Source organism: Neopsephotus bourkii, unplaced genomic scaffold, assembly GCF_033783945.1.
Source record: "Neopsephotus bourkii isolate Nb327-2 ecotype Australia unplaced genomic scaffold, CSIRO-AGI_Nbou_v1 NB_1760, whole genome shotgun sequence".
Taxonomy (NCBI): domain Eukaryota; kingdom Metazoa; phylum Chordata; class Aves; order Psittaciformes; family Psittacidae; genus Neopsephotus; species Neopsephotus bourkii.
Window position 1 is genome coordinate 7,826,792 of NW_026902234.1, and position 22,351 is coordinate 7,849,142.

Below are 22,351 nucleotides of genomic sequence, written 5' to 3' on the forward strand. Positions count from 1 at the left end.
GTTGTGAGCTCAGGAGCCTAGCACTGTCAGGAAAGAAAAGCCGTGCAGTTCATTAAAACATAGAGAATTTTTGTTGACAGGCAAAAGAAGCAGCACTTAAAAAAAAAAAAAAAAATCCATCACATCATCTCATCTCCATTTTTAATAGCACTATGGTTTGTCAGCAAATTATTCATTGTTTATAACAATACATTTAACAGTTATTCAAGAAATTGTTTTGCTTTTGCCGTTTCATTGCTGTGCAGCCAGGCTTCTCTGCAGCCTACACTAACAGAACACATTTACTCCTGGTTCTGGTACTGAATATAATAATTTGGTTATTCACAAGGGCACCACAAAGCCTGTTAACAAACACTGAAAACTGTACTGTGTGGGCCTATCAAAACAAACCCAAAAGCCAGCTGTCCAACAGAGGTGTTTTAACAAAAGGGAGAGGAAATAACACTCAGAATGCGAGACTTTTCCACACAGTATTAACTGAAGAGTTGTTACCTATCTTCAGTCATAACACGGAACTATGAAAACACTAAAAAATGCAAAACTAGTAAAAGGATGGAATCCTAAATTCTTGCATACTCCTTCTTTCAGAAAACGCATGCATTTTGTTGCAGAATCCACCTGCCTCAGACAACCTCTTGTCCTTCAACAGGCATACAGCACTGCTGGCTGCACTGTGCCACCCTCCCTGTGAAGGTAAGCCTGGTGAAGGCAACAGAGCCGGGGGCACCCTGTGGCCAGGAAAAGCTGGTCCTGGACACTCTTCAGCTGTCAGAAATACACCTGGCACGGGTACTTGGCAACAACCACCTCCCACAGCGATTCCCAGGAGGGGTTTTGGAGCCAAGAGCTGGCCACAGACCCAATCCAATGACACAGCCACCCTGGCTGCAGCCATGCTCTCAAGCAACCACCACACCACAGGTCCCCGGGTACTCTGTGGGCTGCATCACGCGCTGCTGTTACTGTCCCTGCTCTGCGACGCACGGAGATGTGCAGCCAGTGTTTGCCAGCAGACACAGAAAATCACATTGCTCCCCAAGATAAGTACCTGCTCACTACAGGCTGGTACCTCCCTGGCTGTTTCCAACATCGCTGTGAAACTCTCTCTCAAGCTCGCTAGGCTCCTGGTCTACGTTCTCACACATACCTGTTTTCCTCATAGCTCTAATATAGCCCTTACCTGCTCTCAGTCAAGAGGCACAACTGCTCAGATAATGACAGTCATTTTCAGCACCAGATGCTATGTAAGATGCCTCATTCTCCTGATTTAGACTAAGTAGCTCTAAGACTTTGGAAAACACATGGATTTTTGTTCTCGAAATCACTTCAGTATCAGATGTAAATTACATTATATCTAACAGACTCACTTAGCTCATGCTAAATGGCTGCTTTTGCATTGCACAGCCTCCAATGACTCCAAGTATCATGCTGTTCATCAAGTCTGGGGTTTTTTTCCAGACAGAGGAAGAATCACAATTACCCTCATCAATGTAAATTGAGAAACACTGTCATCCAATACCTTTGGATCTGGAAAGTGAAGGCTTTGCAGAAGGCTGTGTAAATGTTATGCCACAGGTTTGTAAAGCCTTTTTATCCCCACATAGGTTCAAGTAAACATATTTGGAAAAGAAATTCATGGAGCAGTTTGTTGTAGGCTGCCCTTTATATTACATTCTCCAAACACCAGTTTAATTCTGTGTGCCTTTTTACTGATTTGACATCCCTATGTCTCCAAGTTCAGAACTTAAAATAGGCTTAAATAAATCTGCTGAGGTTTTTCAGTATGTTGGGGATGAAGCTGTGAGAGCAGAAGTTTACAAAAAGTACATCACAAATCCAAAACCGAGAATGATTTTCCACCCTTGGCACAATCTCAGCCAGGAGCTGCGTCTGTTACCATGGCACCTCAGCAGGGCTGTAGATTAACAGCCTGCAAAATTCACACAAATAAACTCATTGCACTGCATTCCAGATGTTGTTATCAACTAAGCACTGCCTGTCTTGTGAGGTGGCATGCTATAAAAGTACTTTCTTTGTGAGTTAATATTCTCTGCTTTGTAAAGCCCTCTCCTGTGTGGCCCCATCTTCTCCCACAATGGTCACTTATTTCCCCTGCCCTTGGGACTGTAGTTCTGCTGCTGCGATGAAAATTCAGCTCAGGCAAGGCTTCTACTATATAGGTTTCCACAACTAGGCTAATTACAGTGTTTCTCACTACACCAGGTAATATGCTTCACAATATATGGCCTGACAACTTATTCTTTCCAAATGTTAGTTCTTCAGTAATAGCATTGCTGCAACTGCGGCTCTGTTGTCACACAGCGGGAGATAGGATTATGTCACATCCTTTATTCATTAATGCCAATTCCAGTCACAGTGCTAGTTAACAATGGCACAAATTTGTAATGATGAAAGACTTCTATGACTGCCCAGCCTGGGCCTGAAGAACTGTGTCCTAGACTGGCTTCTAGGTGAAGGAGGGAAGAAATGTAAGTGCAAAATGTCTCCTGTTTTAAGAACACTGCTTTTGGTACAGCTCGAGAAGACAAGGACTGGGATCCCATGCATAAACACGTAACTTGCTTCTGACACCTAATGACTACCTAGTAATGTAGCCAATGCCCATGGCAGATACCTATATTACCAGGAAGGCCTTCACACAGAGACAGTACACACATGATGCTGTCAGGTGTTCAGCTCAAGTCTTGTGCTTAGATCGAGTGACCAAGTTAGAAATCTAAAGCCTTTCCACAGTATCATCACTGTTGAATTCAGCAGGTCCAGTTACATGGTTTTGAATATTATCAGCAGCAACACGGATCTTTGACTCAGATTTTCTTCCCTCTCACTGTTGTTAGAAGCACTTCAGGGCACAGAGCTGAGCCTATGCGGCTGCTTGCTGCCATCTGAAATGGCACCTTGCTCTCCTGTCCTTAGTTTGGTTCCCTGCTGTCCAGCCCTCTCTCTTGATCCCTCTCCCCAAGGGCTGCATCCCTGCATACCAGCTCCTGTGTTTGCTCAAGTACACAGCAAGCCAGTGCAATTCACTCACTAGGCAGAAAACTACCTGTTCCACCAAACAAGTTAAATCTGGCAACTTTAACAAGAGACAAGCACTAGACTCAGTGCAAAAGAGAGGGTGAGTCCATGTGGCAAAGACAGAAGGGACAGAAGTGCTGTCAGCAACTGTTAAGTTGTCTCACCTATTTCACTCTTTGCACTCGTAGGGATTATCAAGGTAAAAGCTAGGTCTTAGCTATAATGAATAAATTATACGGACTGGGGTTATTTTGCTCTTTGTGGTCAAGGAGACTTTTGGTTTACTGCCTGTGACGAAGGCTGCTCTTTTCCAGTATTGTGTCAGGGATAATTAGGAAAAACAGCAACATGAAAAGGCCAGTTGCTGTAACACAAGCAGGGAAGAGGTCTCATGAGAAATATGAGCAACCTCATATACACAAAAAGGCAGAAATAGATAAAGAAATATTGGGAAAGAACACAGAAACCATGAGAGGTATAAATTATTATGCCAAGGAGAAAGAACAAGATCAAATCCACTTTCAAAATAAGGGTGGTATTTTCATTCAGAAAATTTCTCTTCTTTTCTTGCCCCACATCCTGAAGGGCAGAATGATAAAAGGCAGAATTTGCAATATCTTCTGTTATGCCTTAGATACAGTTAATTTATATCATATCTAGGCATAGTTAATGCATATTGCTTCCTCCTCTTCCACTGGTGATGATGCTCAACTTTTGCAGCTAATTCATCAGTTAGGCTATTCACAAGGGCAAGGGACTGCAGAAGTGCCCATGAACAGAAAATGTGCAACAGGGGGACTTAATGGTCCCAGCTCTCTTCCAGCCCAAGAGGGCTTATGCAGCACAGTTAAGACAAGAAAGGGAGCACAGATTCTGAGTCTGCTTGCTTCAGCTCCTCCAGGCACACACAGAGATCTTCAGGACAGGGACTGTTTCATTACTGGTCAGATAAATAGACTTACTGAGTTATTTGGAACTTTATTTGTGCCATTTGCTGTGACTGTCACTTATGGAGATGGGGGCGATTAGCATCTGATCACATCAACACACACCTAGGGTTGTGTGATGGGTGTGCTGAGTCTCACAACAGGAGATGTCTCACACGGACATCTTTGCTTCCCATTTCTCTTTAGTGGATGAAAGCCCATGGTTCAAAACTACTCCTTAGTACCCGAGTTGTTAAGCTCCTCAAAAGGCTTTCACAGCCATCCACACTAAAGCATTTCTCCTCCCCTCCCTCTCCCTGTCAGCTAGCAGTGACTGCTGTTCTCACAGATGTTGAGCACAGTGACTTAACTCTATTGCAACCCCAGTTATCTAGAAAAGTGGCATGGAAAATTTTTTCCTTAACATTGTACTGTCCAAATAAAAACCTCACATTAACTCTGACAGTTCCCTTGTCTAGGTCTCTCAGTTGAAGTTGATTTCACCCTCTACAAATGGTGCCTTCAGCATTAATCCGTAATTAATATCAATCCACTTTGCATTACTCTTTCTGTAATTTGTCTTTCTTTCTAACCTGCTAAAGCATTTGAAGATGTAGTTTCTGTGAAAGTTGCTATATGAAGTAAAGATTAATTTTCCTGTATTTTTATCTTAAAGCAATGAAAGAATGGTGGGAATTAAACCAATAGCTATTATGAAACTTGAAACAAAGTTATTGAGAAGGGCTACCTGATTAATATATTATTTCTTCTGTCATAATCTAATATCAGCTACAAAACCAGACATAAAACAGCCAGGAAATTATTTAACATTTTTTATAAGCAAATTTTTACTAGAATGACCAATCTACTGAAGGAAATGACCTATATCAAGCAGTTTCTGTGCACATAAGCTTCCAAACTGGAGCCACAGTTAGACTGCAATTAGAGAATAAATTTGAGATATGCGTAAATGAACACAAATTTATATAATTCATTCACTGATGAGTAAATGCTTGTCTTGACTCAGTTAAAAATGTCACCACTTATGACACACTATCAGGTCTCCTGGGTTAGAGTTCCAGCCCCTGGACCACAGCAGATGTTACTAAAACAGCCAGCAGAAACACTGAACTGTACTTGGTTCACATTCTCCATGACAAGAAAGAGAAGGAATCCTTCCTGGGGCAGGGTTAGCTTCACCATTGGTGCTCTTTTAAGCCCCCACAGCATCTGAGTGCCCCTCTTCATATCCTAGTAACAGTATACCACAGTTACTGATTTCCTTCTAGCAACAACAGTAGAAGGAAATCTCAGCTTCACTCAGATGTTTCAACCAGTACTGCTGTATTTTCTTCCTTGTCTAAGCTGATACCACAGCTCTAATTACTGGGCCTCTCTAGTTCAAATAGGTGCAATATATATGCTACCATGTTTTAGCTGCTTTTAAAGAGGTTTGTTTCAATAGCTGCTCTACTTTTCTTTCAGCCCATTAAATACGGCACTAGTTATATGATCAAACCCCTTCCCTCTGTTTCAGCTTCTCACTGCTAGGTAGAGGAACACTGAGATTCCCCAGGGCAGTTCAGGTTTACTGTGTTTTTACAGGCAACACCCCTCCTGGGCCATCTTCTCCTTATTTCCCAAGTCCTTGTCACCCTATTCCAAGGTTACTTTCAGAATCAGAGTTGACACCCCCGAATTATCACTTCATTTCAAGGGCTGTCTTTTAGCAATGTACTTTTTCATTCATTTCCATCTTTTTTAAATCTATATGGGTTTTAGCTTTTTTAATTCATAGAGGTATGTTTCTACACTCCATGGTAAATCACACGAACTGATTCCAGATTACTTTTCAGCCAAAATTATGCATGCGTCAGTATGTATTTCTGAAACAGGAATGTTGTGGTGCTCCATCCAAAGTGAAGCAGTACTTCTCATCCAAGCTGCTGGGTGGTATCAATTGTGGTGGTTTGTATGTAGTGAAGCTGATAAGGAAATTCTCTTAAGGGGTAGATTTAATCATACCTAACTCCAGCTACTAAAAAAAAGTATGAGTCTTTGTCTCAGGTGGTTATTTGTGCTCCTCTGCAGTCAATGGAGACCCAGACACTTCCAGATACCTTCTATATCCACAGTAGAATGGGATGAATTAGCTTCTGATGGTATCTGTCTTTTTTCCACTGGCTATAGAGGGACCACAGATGAGGAACTATCAGTGCTGCCAAAACTAACATCTTTTCAACACTTCTCTCATTCACTTGATGTTGGCTGTGCTGATTTGTGCTTTCTCACTTCAGAACTTTCCTTCAGTCATCTGACAGGGATTTGCAAGGGAGGGAAAGGAGAAATGTGGAAGGAGAGAAGGGTGCCTAGGATTTGATGAAGACTGAGAGTGATGTTATCCAGAAGAAAAAATAAAAAACCAGCTGGATTTAACAGCTGGAGAAATGCCAGTGGTCTTGGAACCAGTCTAGACAAGCCTTAGTCCAGTAGGCACTTTAAACTAGTAAAAATTCCTCTTGCAATGTCAACAAAAGCACTTATCTAAGAACGGTTAAAAAAGATTATGGATTTAAGGATATCAAATAGTCAGGAAGCAAAAACTAAATACAGCATTAAAAGGAAAGCAGACAAAAGTGAAACATGAATCTAGATGCACTGATCAGCAGTGCTGACATTATAAGGATCCATCTTTTATTGATGAAAATGGAACAAGCTCATTTCATCACTTAGACAGAGATAACTGTTCAGAGCAGTATGAGAACAGCAAACCGGAAATAAATAGCATACAATGTGTCATAGAAGTTTATGCTTCCTGGTAAAAAATGGTGGAATTGCCATAGATCAAGACTACTGCAGGTGACTGCTTCAGCAGCAGGAACTTTTTTTACACCAAATTCTGTTATTGTCTTTACAAATCCACTTTCAGGTTGCAGTGACTGCACTGGTTCCTCAAGACACAAAAACACATGCTCTTTATCAGAAACACATTACCATTAAATTACGAACTTTCATGTGGTGAAGTTCTACCTGCAGAGTCTGGAAGACTGTATCTGGCCAACAGGGATACTCACCAGTCTAACTTAATCAAATTCTTCAACAAGAGGATCAAAACTGCCTGTCCTTTTATAGGACAACACTCACTTCACCTTCTCCACCAGGCACACATGAGCACTTATCCTGAATTCCTTACCAATACTTTCTATCCCCTATTCCTGCTTGCTAGGAAGAGTAATCAATTTCTTTATTGTTCCACAAACACATTTCATGGGTCATAAAATTTACTTTTTCAGCCTTGTGACAGTAATGCTTTCATTACATAAACAGCACAAGAAAACAAACTGGCATTTAAAAAGTGTCCTATTATGCACTCAATTCTGTGTGCTGTTTCCAAACACAAATCTTAAAGGAACCATATCCCAAAAGACTTCCACTTACTATGATAGAGGAGTTGCTGAAATTGAATCGGTGGCTCTAGTCACAGTCTAGAACAGTGTCAGCTTTTAAAATATAAGCTGTGCTGGTGCATGAGTGTTTTCATATATACACACACATATATATGTGTGTATGTGTGTGTGTGTGTGTGCGTGTGTGTATACACATATGTACACCTTCTGTTTCTATATGATTTAAGCTTCCAGAGGAAAAAAAAAAAAAAAAGCCATTCTGCTTACCAAGAAAGCTCTTCAAACAGGAGCCAAACTATCTGTCCTAATTTTTTCCCTTTGTAATAAATTTCCCATTTCTTTCTACCAGTGATGACAGTGAAAACACGGTAGTTTCTCATCCAAGACTGAGCTAATGCTGTATTGGGTCACAGGCTGGGGAACCTGGGCTGGGTAAGACCTGGGACTGGTACAACCAATAGACCAGCATAGCGCTGCGCGAGAGGACAAGAGCTACTGTGCTAGGCTACAGCTGGATGAATGTGGTGGTATCACTCTAGGTATGTCAAAAAGACACAGGCCTGTCAATGGAATAGAAAGAACACTACAGACATGACTGTATTTCCCATCACAGCTTTACTAACTAAACCATCCTGACAGACACACCTATAAGGACTGCAAAATGCAGTACAGCACAGTGTGAGTGGCATAGTGGCATAGATGTGTTTGTCATTATGCCAGGTTATTTACCAGCTCATGTCAGCTGTAAGCACATATATGTGTGTGTGTGAGCATATATTACATATTATATACGCATGGTTATGTCATAGTACATTTATGTATTATAATATTTACATATATATATTTGCATGACTAGGTGATGAATCTGCACTGTTAAAACCTGAAAGCATAGACCTGTAGATATGTGACATGAAATACTGATCCATAAAGAACGAGGCAGACAGGAGCTGAAACATCCCACAGACTTCCTTTGGTATTTCACACAGTGAGAGCATTTATTTTCGTCTTTGAGTCCCTGAACTTTAAAGTCCTCAAGACACTCTGGGGAAAATTATACTTCAGGCATTTTTAACTCACTGACAGCATTTAGACGATGGTTTCATGGCATAGTGAGTTGATATAACACTTTATTCCTAGCAAAAGAGGTAAGTCTTGTTCCCTCCTCCCACAGACTCCTCTCTCAGCCATGCAGCCCCACCCTCACTTGGCTATGAATCTTTTAACTCACTAATCCAGTAGAAACTGGTTTTGGCTGGGGCAAAGAAGAGGAAAGGAGGAATCTGCAAGACAGAGGAAGAAGGAAAGGAGGGAAGAGGAGAAAGGAAGACTTCTCTGTGTCAGTGGATATTCATATTCATATTTATTATAAATTGAAAATCCTCACTTTAATTCCACAAGATCAAAGAACTGCATAAAAGAAATTCCAAAATATTTTACTCAGTCCTTCATTCATGGAAAATGTAATACTAATAAGAGTAAAATGTCTCTCATAGTATTATACCAAGAAAATAATCAAATAAAGCAAACAACTTTTCAACGGTTGACAGTTTTATTGTCCATAAAACTTTCTTCTTTTAATTTCACTTGCCCTCACTTTGGATGGAGCTTTCACACCCACAGACACACACCTGTCCTCCTCCTCTTCAGCTGAAATAACTGAGCCTTCAAAACATCTCCAGTTATTTATCTCACTTCTACCTATGACTTTTGCTGAATGCTGTCCTGCTTTACAAGGAATAACTCAGAGTTCCCAGCCATACCATGGGTAGACTGCATTTAAAATCCTTCCCCAAAAAAGATTAAAAGGGATGACAAAGCTGCCAAATAAGGCAGCTAATTCAGAAGACTGCACTATGTTTACAGCGCAGAAGGAGACTAGACAGTCTACACATAGGCTGCTCTGCTCTGAACTCACAGCCAGAGAGTTATAGTATGACCTCTTTTATAATCTCCTCAGTATTAAAGAACAATATAATAATCACGTTACACAGGATTCTCCTTACTACACTTTAGCCATCTGAAACTCCAGAGTCTAGTCTAAATCACCCTTCAAGGCTCCCTCCAGAATAAAATGTCTCCAAAGAGCATCTCATTACAGAGATCTAAGAGGTAGGCATAAGAGACCAGGAAGATACTTTCAAAGAATAAGCTGCTTGATCAAACCAGCTAATAAGATTCTGTTGTATTTTGAAAGGAATGGAGATACCTAAACAAGAGCCAATCTTAACCTCAGTTAAGCATGTGTGTCAACCTACTAATTATCTTTATATAAATCTCCTTGTCTGTTTCTGAAATGTGCAGTTAGATCATACCACAAAATCTAGCACACATTTATGACTGAAAATACAGTAGCAGGTCTTCTCAATTTTAATGATGTTAAAGGTGTTAAAAAAGACAAGGATGACTGCTCATTTGTTCTGTTATTATTGTTTTTACATCAGTGTTGTTTTTCCCCTGAACTGTATGAAATATGAGCACACAAAAGATAATCATTGGAAAAAAGAAGTGATGTTGACTTTCTCAGACACCTGAATTCAGGGGAGAAATACCATTACCTTGGTAATGACAAAGATTGCCTTTATTTTATCTGCATGTCCCCTGCACTACAGTAAAGACTTCTATCATTTATTTGTTCAAGAACATCAAAGGTAGTCTCAGGAGATCTACAGAATTTCAATGTTTTTTCTCTCTACGTGAACAAGCTGCTTTAATTAGCTTAATATGCAATATGGAATCCATCAGCAATTAGCATCTCTGATCAAAATCTGCAGTAAACTCAGTTTCTTCCAGATGTTTGATTTGCCTAGAGAAGTAGATGAAGCACACAGTTTGAACAGGTGTATATATATCAGTACTCCTTTTTGGTGTACATATTAATAAGAACTATCTTTACACAAAGTGTCCATTGGGCTTTTTATGATGGACATAATCTATTTACAAGATTTTCAATTATGAAAAGAGAAAGAGGTTTGGCTTTTCTGAAATTGGCTCACACATGTAACTCCTTTAAAAACAAGGCTTTTCTTCGGAAACAGATGAAAGTCTAGTGGCAAGAAGATAATCAGAGATAATACTCAAATACTACCTCACATACCTCTCAACATAGGGTAGGAACACATGCACTGTCAGGGAAGTCTGCCATTAGAAACAGGAGGGAAAATTACTGCTTTGTTTCTCCAACTTCTGCTGTAGTTGGTTTTCAGCACTTAATTTGAAATCCAATTACTGTTGACAGAGATCAGGAAGCAAACATACTTAGGCATGTAGACTTAGCATCCCTTGAGAATTCTGACGGAATAGCTTTGCTTTTTCCGTTCGTGTGCAGAGCTCCATGTTTCAACTTTGCTCATGTCTCCAAATTCTGCTTTTGTCAGAAGCAGTGTCTCCTCTGCTAAAATCACAATGGCCATCTCTCTAAACAAGTCAAGGAGCAGTTTGAGCCAGTTAAGCAGCAGATTTTTACCCTAGTATCTCCTAGACATGTCAGAAAGAAAATTAGCTGTGTCTTAGCATGAAGAAAAAACAAGTAAGACTCAGCAATGGACGAATTCAGATCTCAGACCTTTTGCACACCACTGTCTTCGTCCTAAATAGTACTGAGGTTTGAGCTAACTCACACCTCTTGAGGGGTCATTTCTGCTTCTCTAACCCCTCCCTGTCCTCTCTGTCCCCTTTATACTCATCTGATTTTCTTCAGCATCTCATTTTCAAATTGGAAATACCTTTTACTGTAACGTAAAGAGATGGCAAGCAAGGAAACAAGCAAGGACACTTCATGTTTTACAATGAAATCTATTTGATTTGAGCAGTATCGTATTTTCCACCCATCCAGCACTAAGTGTGCTTTTGGAGCAAAACAATATACATCTCTGTTCTTCGATCCATGACCTGCTTTGCAGGGAACAGAGAGGCAAAAAGGGACAGCAACATATCATTCTTCAATTTTTGCTGTTTGCCAGTAAAAACTTCCCAAATCAGTGCAAATCTTTAATCAAGGGGAAATTTTGTTCTTCTGGTGCCAAGTTTTGCATAGCAGAACCAAGCACAAATGCTAAGAGCTGAAGTGAAATCATGCTAGTCAATGAGGCAGAGCCTGCTTCTGGAAGCAGCAGTTCCTTTGAATTAAGGGTTATACCTTGGTCAGCACATTGAACTTCCACTGTGGGCCCTAGGATGCCAAGAATGAGGTCAAAGAGGTGCAATATTATTAATGTTGTGTTTTAAGAACAGAACATTGTCCATTCTGCCTAACTGTGCTTTCATTCTTTCTCAAACCATGTGCCCGCATTTATTGAGTGCTGGGGTTTTGCTGTACTAGTTCTGTTAGTCATTACATATTTGATATTGCACTTTGCATTTCATCACCCATGAACATATCTGGACTTACAGAGGATAGGTCACAAGGAAATAGAACTTCAAGACAAAAAAGATAAATAGATTTAGGGAAGAAAAGGTCAATTTAAAATAGATCTTTTTCCAGTGCAATTGAATCTACAATCATTTTCATTAGAAAAAAAAAAAAAAAAAAAGCCAGATAATTGTCAGAGCTACACTGGGTTAAACTCAAATTATGTTGCAGTAACTATTCAAAGAAAGTTACGTTAAAATAGAAGCAACTGAATAAACAATTTCCTTTCCTTCCCACCCTCTTTTGTCCTGCTGCAGCGCATAGAATTTTTACTTACAGGACTACAATATTTCCATTTCTGCGCTTGTATAAATCTTTACAATCTTACTGATGGCTGCAAATTTGTAAAGCTGCCCTAAACCCTTTCAAGCAAATATACCGAGTTACACCTCAGGGAATAATTACTGCCCTCAGTTCAGTATGACATAAACCCTTACAATCTCATTTCTGTAACTATTGAGAACAAGCAGCTCAGCCTCTGCAAAGACAGTGTTAAAAGGCTTAGCCCACTGTGGATGGTGCTCAAGGCAAGACACGCAATTAAACTTCTAGTTATTTTCTTAGTCTGTTCCCCAGAAACTCTATCTTTCAACAGTCAGATCATCACTAGGTGTAATTAGTAGGAAGCAGTTTTCCTTGTTTCATGCTGGGAAGTGCAAACAGGCACTAATACCAAACATACCAGGCACGTATTTCTTCACAGTCCTTGTGTAAATGACACAAAATATTGAGTATTACATAGTTTAACCACTGCTTACCCACCTTACATGTTTTTCAGTCATTTTACTTTCTGCTAAGGACAGAAACGATAGAAAACTAAAGCTGAGTAGAGGAAAGCTGAAAGACAAAACAACCCTAAAATGTTATGCCTGTTATTAAAGTAGCATGAATGATGTGGAAAACAAAGCTATTTTCATCTGCCCACCACTGGGTCTGCAACTTAAAACCTACTGCTCATCCTGGTCTCTGATGCAGACATCAGAGGCAATAATTCCTAAAATCAAGTAAGCTGTTTTGTCAGTAGCAAAATTAATGAGGCCTGGCCTAATGCAGATTTTTGTCTCACAGGTCATGTCCCATTTGGATTCTCTACTGTTTAATAAGAGGTGAGCTGACATTGCAGCCTTTATCACCATATGGCAACCAATTCATAATTCTCTCCTCTACCCACCTACGAATTTTCATGAAAGTTGAAGGAAATGCACAGCTTTGAAGAGTCTGCCCCCCTGCTGAACTCACCTGACACTGGTCAACACATTCAAAAAAACAGAAGAGGGAACAGAGAAAGACACAAACATCATGGCTTTTTTAATATCATTCCTTTGGGAAACCCAGCTAGAAACAAATGCTAGAAGAGGGGAATACTTGCTAATGCATCACTGAAACGTAAAGGCAATGCAAAACAAAAGTAGTATTATGAAAGAAGTCTGCTTACAAATAGTGAGAACAAGGCTGCATTCATGAAGAAGAATACCGGAAATCACAAGACTGACTTCCTCACATAAAGAAAAACAAGAGGTTTGCAAAGCCAAGCTAAACCTAAATACAAATTACACAGCATTGTCAGATGATGTCAGACCTAGCCAGGGAATCTTGACAGCCAGAGCTCTCAGGTTTTTAATTCTTTTTAACACATACAGTTTCACGGAAGTGTTCCTGACTTAAAAGAGCACAGGAAGAGATCACCTGTTACTGTTGATATGATTGTGTTGGGCTTGTTCCTGCCCAAACTGACATGACCTGTGCACTGTGTCTCTCTCCCCATCTTTTTCTCAGCTACATGGTCTTGGCCAAGCTCTAATCCTACACACAGCTAATCCTACCTGGTTGATTTAAGTCACTAAACCAGCAGCGAAGTACTTCAGTAAAAAAGAGCAGGCTGCTTCTGTCAGCAGTCTGACCGCACCTTCCCTTGTACAGATGGAGTCACTGGGCAACTCATACTTCTCTGAAACTTCTCAGAAATGGTGAAACAAATAACTAACATTTTAAGTCAGATACAGCAGTTTTAAGTCAATGGGAAATCCCTGCTTTTTGTGCTTTTCAATACATTCTGATATGAAAAAAAGAAAAAAAAAGGCTGTTACTTACTATTTGTCGTCTGTTCTCTACCAGGTAGATGCCAACGATCCCTAGGAAAGATCCAAAGCCAAGCTAAGGCAAGAACAAAACCAACAGAAACACGAGGTCAGCTTATTTGGTCAAGATACAAATGCATTACATTGATATCTGAGCTGATGTATCATACAGATGGGATAACTTGGGTGAGTCAAGGGAATGGGTGGAAGTTACTGCTGGACATAAATCATATAAAGTAATGGGGAATGACCACAACTGCAGCTCTTTAATTCAGAGCAAAACTTGTCATGCCCATGGCAGTGGGGTTGGAACTAGAGGATCTTATGGTCCTTTCTGACCCTAACTATTCTATAATTCTGTGAACTAAACAGAGCCTGCAGAGACATATGCTTCTATAACCTGTCCACTGTTAACCATAGTCACACAGTTTTAAGCTCTTTTTAAAAATTAAGCAAAGTGAGAGAACAGAACACTTACATTTAGCCCATATATCATTATTTTGGAAAACTGCAAAGCTTTAGGCAACTGCAGGCAAAGAGTTTTCCTCAAAAAATTTACATGTTTCTGTCATGCAGGTAACCCGAGTTCAAACCCTTAGGACTGTTTTTGTTTGACTTTAATGACTAAACACTATCACATATTGCAGCAAAAGTCCTCACTAAAACAGCAGAAGGACCGGTACAGTCAGTTTCAGCATGGGACAGCTGCAGTACCAACAGCCACAGGAGAGAGGAAAGGAAGGGATGCTGGAGTAAGCTGGCCTTGCTGTTCCTGCAAGTACTGCTTCAACACCATGCTGGCAGGAAAAGTCCCCTCCTTATGATGGGCCCATGAAAGCTGGAAGAGGTAGAAACTCCTTGGAGTCATGGTTAACATGAGGTACAGTGGCAACAGATGAGATCAGCCTCTGATCAGACTTTCCTGCAGTCAGCACTCCCACAGGCTTATGTGGGCTTGGAGAAAAAGGGTCTTCCTGGTGCCACACACCTGAGATGTGACTGGCCACCGACTCAGAAACACCTGCAGCAGGAGCACAGGTGTCAACAGGTTTTTTCCATTGACTTGCCTGGCCACACACTGCCCTGCAGTCACCTCAGTATCAACCTCACTTCACTTCCATACTCCTTGCTGTGCTCTTCACTAGGGCTGACATTCCCAGACTCACCCCCAGTCACCTCCTCAGCTCCCACCCAACCTACCCATGGAGGGGGCACAACATTTCTGCTGAGGAACCTAAGGCCCTTTCTGGAACGAGATCTCTGAATACGGTTCAGAGCCTTTCCTCCAAGCACAAGGTAAGTTTTTAAGGACAACATGTCCCAGCCAAGGACTTAAGCAATGCCCGTAACTCCTTGCTGTTATGCACAAATGCTCACAGCAGAAAACACATCCCCTGGAAGCACTTTACTCGCTCAGTACAACAGGAATCCATCACACCCTCTCAAGAAAGCAAATGTAGGGAAAAGAGAGCTGCTCTTGAGTGCTTTGGGAAGACTTGTGTGAAAGGGAGGCACAAGGACTAAAAGCAGAGACTTTGAAAGAGTGAGCAAGAATATTCATGCTGACAGCTGAATGAGAGAGACACTTGGAACTGTGAACAAGGACACTTTGTTCAGGGAACAGCAACTTTGTAAATTAAGACAACTACATCAAAATGACACCTGGTTCTAAGCCCCATTTCTCATGCCAATGGGAGTAATCCATAAAGCCCCATTTATGGCTGACGCAGGGGACATGGAATGGAGTATTATTATCTATGTGAAGAAAAAATGAGGAAATTCTGAACAATGACAATTAAATCAGAAGAAACAGAACTATAGAGATCACAATGTAAGCCATGGCATTGCTGAGATTGGTTTAGGGTCATATGCACTCCTTTTTTTGTCTGTTTAGACAACAGGCTATTTGGGTTGGGAATGCGAGTCCAGATCAGTATGGTGATTGGGACGATTGGACCCTGTAGACTCCTGGTTGAAGCACTGTAAAAATAGCAAATGAAAATAATACAAGCAGTAGTCATAGAGAAGTGACATTAAAGTATAAACAATATTTATAAGGAAGTGAGGCTGAAGAAGCTCCAACTCTGTCTGGCTTTGCAGTCCATTCCACAAAGACATTCCTAAACCCAAACAGATGATCAAGCAATAATCTATTAAATGCAGACACTTTCCAAAGTGGAACATTACACTAACTTGTCTACACACAGAAATATTTTATGTTCAATTGCTTTAGATGCATAAATGCAGATAATAAAGATGTATTTATAAAAATGCTTTTTCCAAAACAAATTACAAGTGACCACGTATGCAAAGAAATCAAGGCAGTAACTTAATTTCTTGAAGCCAGTGGGAACTAAGCAGAAGCCCAAATTATATTATGGACTTAGCCCTGCAGCCCTGCTCTGCAAATGCTTCTAGATGCAAGTAAATCTATGCAAGTGGATAGTCTTATTCATCTATGTAGGGCTTTGCAAGGTACATCCTAAATCTGCATGGGTTTTAAGACAAAGATCCTTTACCTAAGGTCGGTGGCGATTTAGATCTCACCTACCACCCCTGAAGTTAATATTTTGCTACTGGATTCCATGAGAACTAGATCTTATTTTCAACTGTTATTAACAGTCTGACCTCATAATCTTTCCTTTCTTTGAGCCCAGTAGTTAAATGTAGTGTCACATTCTTGCCCCAGCTTTAGGTATCTGAAAGTGCATGGTAAGCTCTATCTTGGTTTTCTAAGCTCCCCCTGCTGTCACCAAAAAAGAGAAGCTCCTTTTGAGGGTCAGCTCATCCAGAAAGAGGTGGCTGACTGCTGACTGCAAAGGAGAGGTCATCCCGTGGTCCATCTGCCAATGGTGCATTGGAGGCCACATGCAATGAGGCACAAATGCAGCAGTATGGTCAGACACTTCTGACAAGGCTTCTGGCAAGACATCATGCAAGGTCTGCATAGCGCCTTTAGCTCCTTCTGAAGGTTTGTGGTATTTAGTGGATTCATGAAGTTTAAACTGATAATACCCATCACCCTTTCTCAGTTACTTCAATAACCCCTCATGTGCACAAAACATTCTGAATTTTATGAAAATTATTTAGCCCTAACAATCTTTTTGAGGTGGGAAAATGATTAAGAAAAGGTTTTCTTTTCAAATCATTCCAATAAATTCTAGCTATTCTACCTGGTTATTAATGACATTTTGTTATTCCTAAAAGAAGATAAATGCTGAAACAACCTGGTCTGTGCACATGGGTTTATTACCAGTTATGCTTATTAAAGGCAACAGTTCAAAAATCAAACTTCTTCCTAGGGAACAAATGCAGGTAATACAGTCTTCTAAAAGATTTTAATTCAAATTAATCTATTTTAGCTTAATGAAAGGAAAATTCATTATTTCAAGGTTTTATTCTTGGAGCTACTTCTTGTTCTATTTTAAAACACGACTCCTTATAGATCATTGTTCCAAAATTATCTTTCTGAAAGACCTATTCTCAGCATGACACTAAGATATAAGAGAACTTGCTTAGGAGGAACAGTTCTAACATGACACTAAGACAGAAGAGGACTTGCTCAAGAGGAACGGTTGTAACTCACCAATTATTAATGGGAATGCAAAAATGCATGCACAGTATTAAAAGATACATATCCATCTTCTCTGGGCATTTCATTCCAGAAAGGACAAGAAATGACAGTATCTTACAACACGTTTTGGTAGTGGTGAAGTCACATACATAAGCAGGTGCCTAACTACACAAATTTCTTTCTTCACCTTGCACTCTCTGCCTCCTGGCTAGTTTGAGGAGACCAGATGATGCAGATGAGCCTTTCTTAATTTGTTGTCCATACCCTCTTTTTCACATCACTGCCCAGGTACTTAAAATATTGGGGGTTTTGACTCCAGGGGTTTCCATGTTTTTGGATATCACCAGTCTCTTGGTCTGATATTAGAATGGGCCATGGGGGTTGAACTGACAAGAGTCTGACAGGGCCAGCCCTTACCAGAAGTCAGAAGCACCACAGGGCGAAGTAGACGCAACTCAAATCTTGGGCCCAGTGCAGGAACATGTTTAAATGGCCAGTTCCCAAGGCAAAAACAAGACTAAGGATTTTGAAAGAGGACCTTGTACCAGAGGACTGGCAGCAAGACTGCACAAGAGAATGTTAGGCAGGCTCCAGGGAGAAGTTTCCACGTGCCCATCCACAGGGCCTTCCCTGTGATAGACCCAGCAGAATTCTGGGCACATGGACAAGAGAGCAGAGTGGATCTTTCTGCAGTTGAAACAGTAAACCTCTAAAAGGTTGTTTGAATTAATCCCATGCCTGCTGTCCAGTCACTTACACACCCGATAGAGACCTATGGGAAGTCAAGCACAGGTTCTCACACAGAATCCTGTACCAAGCATACTGCTGTGCAGTGCAGCCTTGCCCCCTTCTGCCCCCTAACAGCCTTCCCCCTCTGGCACTTCAAAAGAACAGACTTTACCCCCCTACCTTATCACACACACTAGAAAGAGATCAAAACAAAGACACGTCTCTCCTGTAAAATGCAACAGGACTGTTCAGAGTTGAGGTTTTTTGTTTGGTTGTTCTATTTTTTTCATCAGAGCTTCCCATATCTAGCTGATAATAATTTCTCTGAATTATTACCTGTTATCTCTGTACCTAATAATCTAAAATAAGTTTCTGTACTCACAACGATGCCTGGATAGTAGCCTCCCACAGTAACGTTTTCTGTTCTTGTAGTAGCTGCCAGACCTATGGTCAGTATGAAAACAGACACTACCAGCAGAGAGACTGTGAACCAAAGCGAAGTCTTCTTCCTTTTTTCAAATTGTCCTGTAGGAAGTAGGGAGGGGAAAAAAAAAAAAAGAGAAGCAGCAGCTTTTCGTTGTGATCATGGCAGAATAAATATAAAACATCAAAAGATTTTCTTTTTTAATCTTTTCTGTTGGTAACCCGCTTTTGTTCTCCCACTAAGGAAAACTGCTGGCAGACAACAGAAGGAATTAAAAAACACAGAGTTAGATAGAGCTCAGCATAGCTTAACGCACACGCATCGAGTACATGCATGAGAAGAGTTTTTATTAAGCTGAACTGAAAGTCAGCGACAATGATAATTACACCTTATCTTCAGCAACATTTATAATTAAGTATTGCTCACATCCGTAAGTCAGATCCTGCAGGCCCTAGACGGTTACCTACATGAAGCGCCAATGTGACTCTACCTGGACAGAACATAAAAATTCATGTTTTAGACAAGATGAGTAGAAGCTCTGCACACTGTCATGAAAACGAATGTGATCTTCCTATTCAGTGAAGTAAGCAAGCCAGTCTATCTCTGAAGCAAAGCTGTAACAAATTTGACGAGGGAGTGATACATGGGATTACCTTTTTAAACCAGTAGCTGCTTAATGAAATACATTCAGTATCAGTGGGATTTGGATTCAGATACCAAAAGTGAATCTTGGCAGTATTCAAGGCCAGGCTGGACAGGGCTTTGAGCAACCTAGTCTAGAGGAAGTTGTCTCTGCCCATGGAAGGGGGATTGGAACTGGATGAGCTTTAAAGTCTCCTCCAACCCAAAACCGTTCTGTGATTCTATGCTACGTGACCCTAACTAACAACAGGCACCCAATGACTCGAACCATGGTCCCCCTTTCTGGTGTTTTTGCTTTGAATGGCAAGGCAGGAGTGGGCAGGATCACCTCTGGAGCACTGGGCCATGGGATACCATCCTACCCCAGGCTGTAACTGGGCAGCATGTAGCTCCAGAAAGAACACAAGAGGACAGGGGCAATGCCTCTCCCCTTTGCGGCCTCATGAAGCTGAGGGGAGATCTCAGGATGAGGCAGAGGCTGTGATGCTGCACTGAATACTGGAGGCAACAGCCCTCACCAGGGAGCAATAGGTGAGAGGGGAAGGCAGCCTTGTGTGGAAGGCAGACTCTGAGGGTGCTGCTGTAACCAAAAGCACAGGCAATGCAGGAAAGTAAAAAAGCAAGCAGAAACCACTTGCAATGAGTCACTTGAGTTTGAAGTCAAGTAACTTAGTTACAGTTCAAAAACCAGGCTCAATTAGTGATATTTGCAAACCAACTCAAGTAGTTTAAATTAATAAATGCATTTATAATAAAAATCTCTATTTGTTGACATCTCCCCAGTAGAACAGACAAAATGAGTCCAGTCTTTCGGTGTGAAGTGCAAGCATCTTCGCTGAAGATAAATATCGTATGTTGAGCTTATGCATGTACAAAGTCTTCCACCTAAAGATCAAGAAATACTCCATAAGACTCTCCAGACATCTCCCCTCTAGCCTGTGCCCCAGCTGTCTGCCTCTGCCAATTATCTGTTAATCCATGGAAGGTCACTGGGGACATGGAAACAGACAGGATCATCATTATCAATGAATTCTTCATCAAGTGTATGGGGTTAAAGGCAATTCTTTCAAAGAAGCCAGTTGACATGGCCAAGCGGGGAAAGCAGACTTCAGACTTTTAACCCCACAGATCAGTTGCCCTTCCCAAAGCCTAAAATGATTAATTCAATATATCTACCAAATTTTAAGTAAAATCTGATGCCCTTGCCACACTATCATCTTTGAAAATTCACAGAGATTAGAAAATCCCCAGTAACTGAAGAAAGGCAAATGCTCTACCCATCTTTAAAAAAGGCCCAAATGATGTTTTGGGGAATTACAAGCCCATCAACCTCACTTTGGATACTTGGAAGCTGGAACCAAAAATATGGAGCAAATCCTCTTGTAAGATATTTCTGGGCACGTAAGCAAAAGGTGACTGGCAACAATCACCATGGATTTACTAGAGCCAAATCATGTCTGATCAACCCATCTGCCTGCTATGTCAAAATGACTGGACTTGTGGAGCCATGGAGGTCTTTTAAATCTAGCCATGTTTTTAACACGGTATCCCATAACATCTCATAAATCAGTTGGGATATCATGGCCTGGATGGGTGGACAAGCACATGGTTGAAAAATTAGCTGGGTTGCTGAGTTCAGAGGGAAATTAAGTGATGTGAATTCAACAGAGGACCCCAGAAAAGATCAGGGGCCGGTGCACTCCCTGTATGACAGGAGGCCGAAGGAACAGGGTTTGCTCAGCCTGGAGATGACAGGGCTTTTGGCTTGGCTACCAGAGAGGGTTGTCAGAAGGACAAACTCAGGCTTTTCATAGTAGTGCACAGCAGGAAGACAGAAGACAGTGGCATAAACTGAAATACAAAGAGCTTCAGACTGGTTACAGGAGGAGAAAAAAATCTAAAAATCAACATTAGGACAGTCGAGCATTGGAACAGGGAGCCCAAAGAGGTTGTGCTGTTTCCATCCTTGATCAGTCAAAAAAGCCCCAACAAACCTGGTCTGACTACATAGCCAACCCTGCTGTGAGCAACTTTCTGAGGAACCTTCCCACACTAATTATTCTAAGACTCTATGGTTTTATGATAATCAAGGTTAGGCTAAAGATGGCTTGGGTATGTATGCTCATATCCTCTCTTATGAAACTACAACTGCAGTGTAGGCATAGTCTAAAGGGAAGTAGGAACACAAACCTTCTGAAAGTCAATGGAACAGATGATTCTCAGTCAAGTCTTTCTGAAACCACTGAATGTTTTTATTAAAAGTGCTTGAGGAGCTAAGGCTCCACATCTTTCTCAGATTAACACCTGTACTGGAAAAGGTTAACCAGATTGTATGGAGATAGACTAAGGGTGCAACCTGTCCTCCAGAGTTTTGATTATTAGTAATGATGTGCAGAAAAGAAAGACATGAGTCTGATTGTCCAGACTGAGTTAGCTTCAAATTATCTTAGAAAAAGCATGTTATTGGTATGTGATTGGAGTAAATCAGATGTGGATTTAGTGAGCTAAACCAGAAAAGAACGTCATTATTTATAGGGTAATTTTTTTTTGACTGAACTACATTTTGACTTTGAAATTTACCCATGCCAGAAGGCATTTATATATGTGATACCCTTCAGTCCTTACATTCATCAATGTTTTATCACCTGCATCTCAAATCAGAGGCAAACATCCAACCGCATCTCTTCTTTTTCATACTTCAGTTTGGAAACTCATAGCTACATGTAGTTAGCTATAAACTCCACCCTTAGGAGAGATAACTTACAGGCAGGAAGGCCCTTTCTGGAGCAGATGCAAGATCTTGTTCTCAGGGATCGCTGTATTCTGAAGAAGATGGGTAGAAATTGGGACTAAATTGACTTCTGCTCTAGCTGTCAGACTTTCCTTAGTCATGTCAATAAAAATCTTTGCTGTATATCAAACTGTGCATAATTACATGTACCTACATCATCAGTATATTGTGAGGCCTAAAGAATATTTGTATATCAGATGAAAAAGGCCACAGCTGCAAAGTATTCCTACTATTAGCTTCCTTCTGCTATTTTGGTCATGGTGGCTCCCAAGATTTGTCGAGCCTTTGTTTACTGATGTTTGTAGCAGTTGCCATGCAGCTTTTTTGATTTGT

General features: G+C 40.8%; 1 protein-coding gene across 8 annotated transcripts in view; it reads right to left on the minus strand.

Moving 5' to 3' along the window:
- TMEM255B (transmembrane protein 255B) overlaps nucleotides 1-22,351 on the minus strand; it is a 63,511-nt gene that overhangs the window by 37,803 nt on the left and 3,357 nt on the right. For 6 of the 8 annotated variants that reach the window (XR_009729144.1, XM_061377724.1, XM_061377729.1 and 3 more), the window contains 2 exons: nucleotides 18,544-18,686; nucleotides 13,872-13,934 (listed from right to left, as the gene is read on the minus strand). Coding sequence is in view for 7 of the 8 variants with exons in the window: in XM_061377724.1 (XP_061233708.1) it covers nucleotides 13,872-13,934; nucleotides 18,544-18,686 (206 nt within the window). In the remaining variant the exon portion in view is untranslated. The remainder of the gene's footprint in view (nucleotides 1-13,871; nucleotides 13,935-18,543; nucleotides 18,687-22,351) is intronic. The other 2 variants (XM_061377728.1, XM_061377725.1) reach the window with 1 other exon arrangement.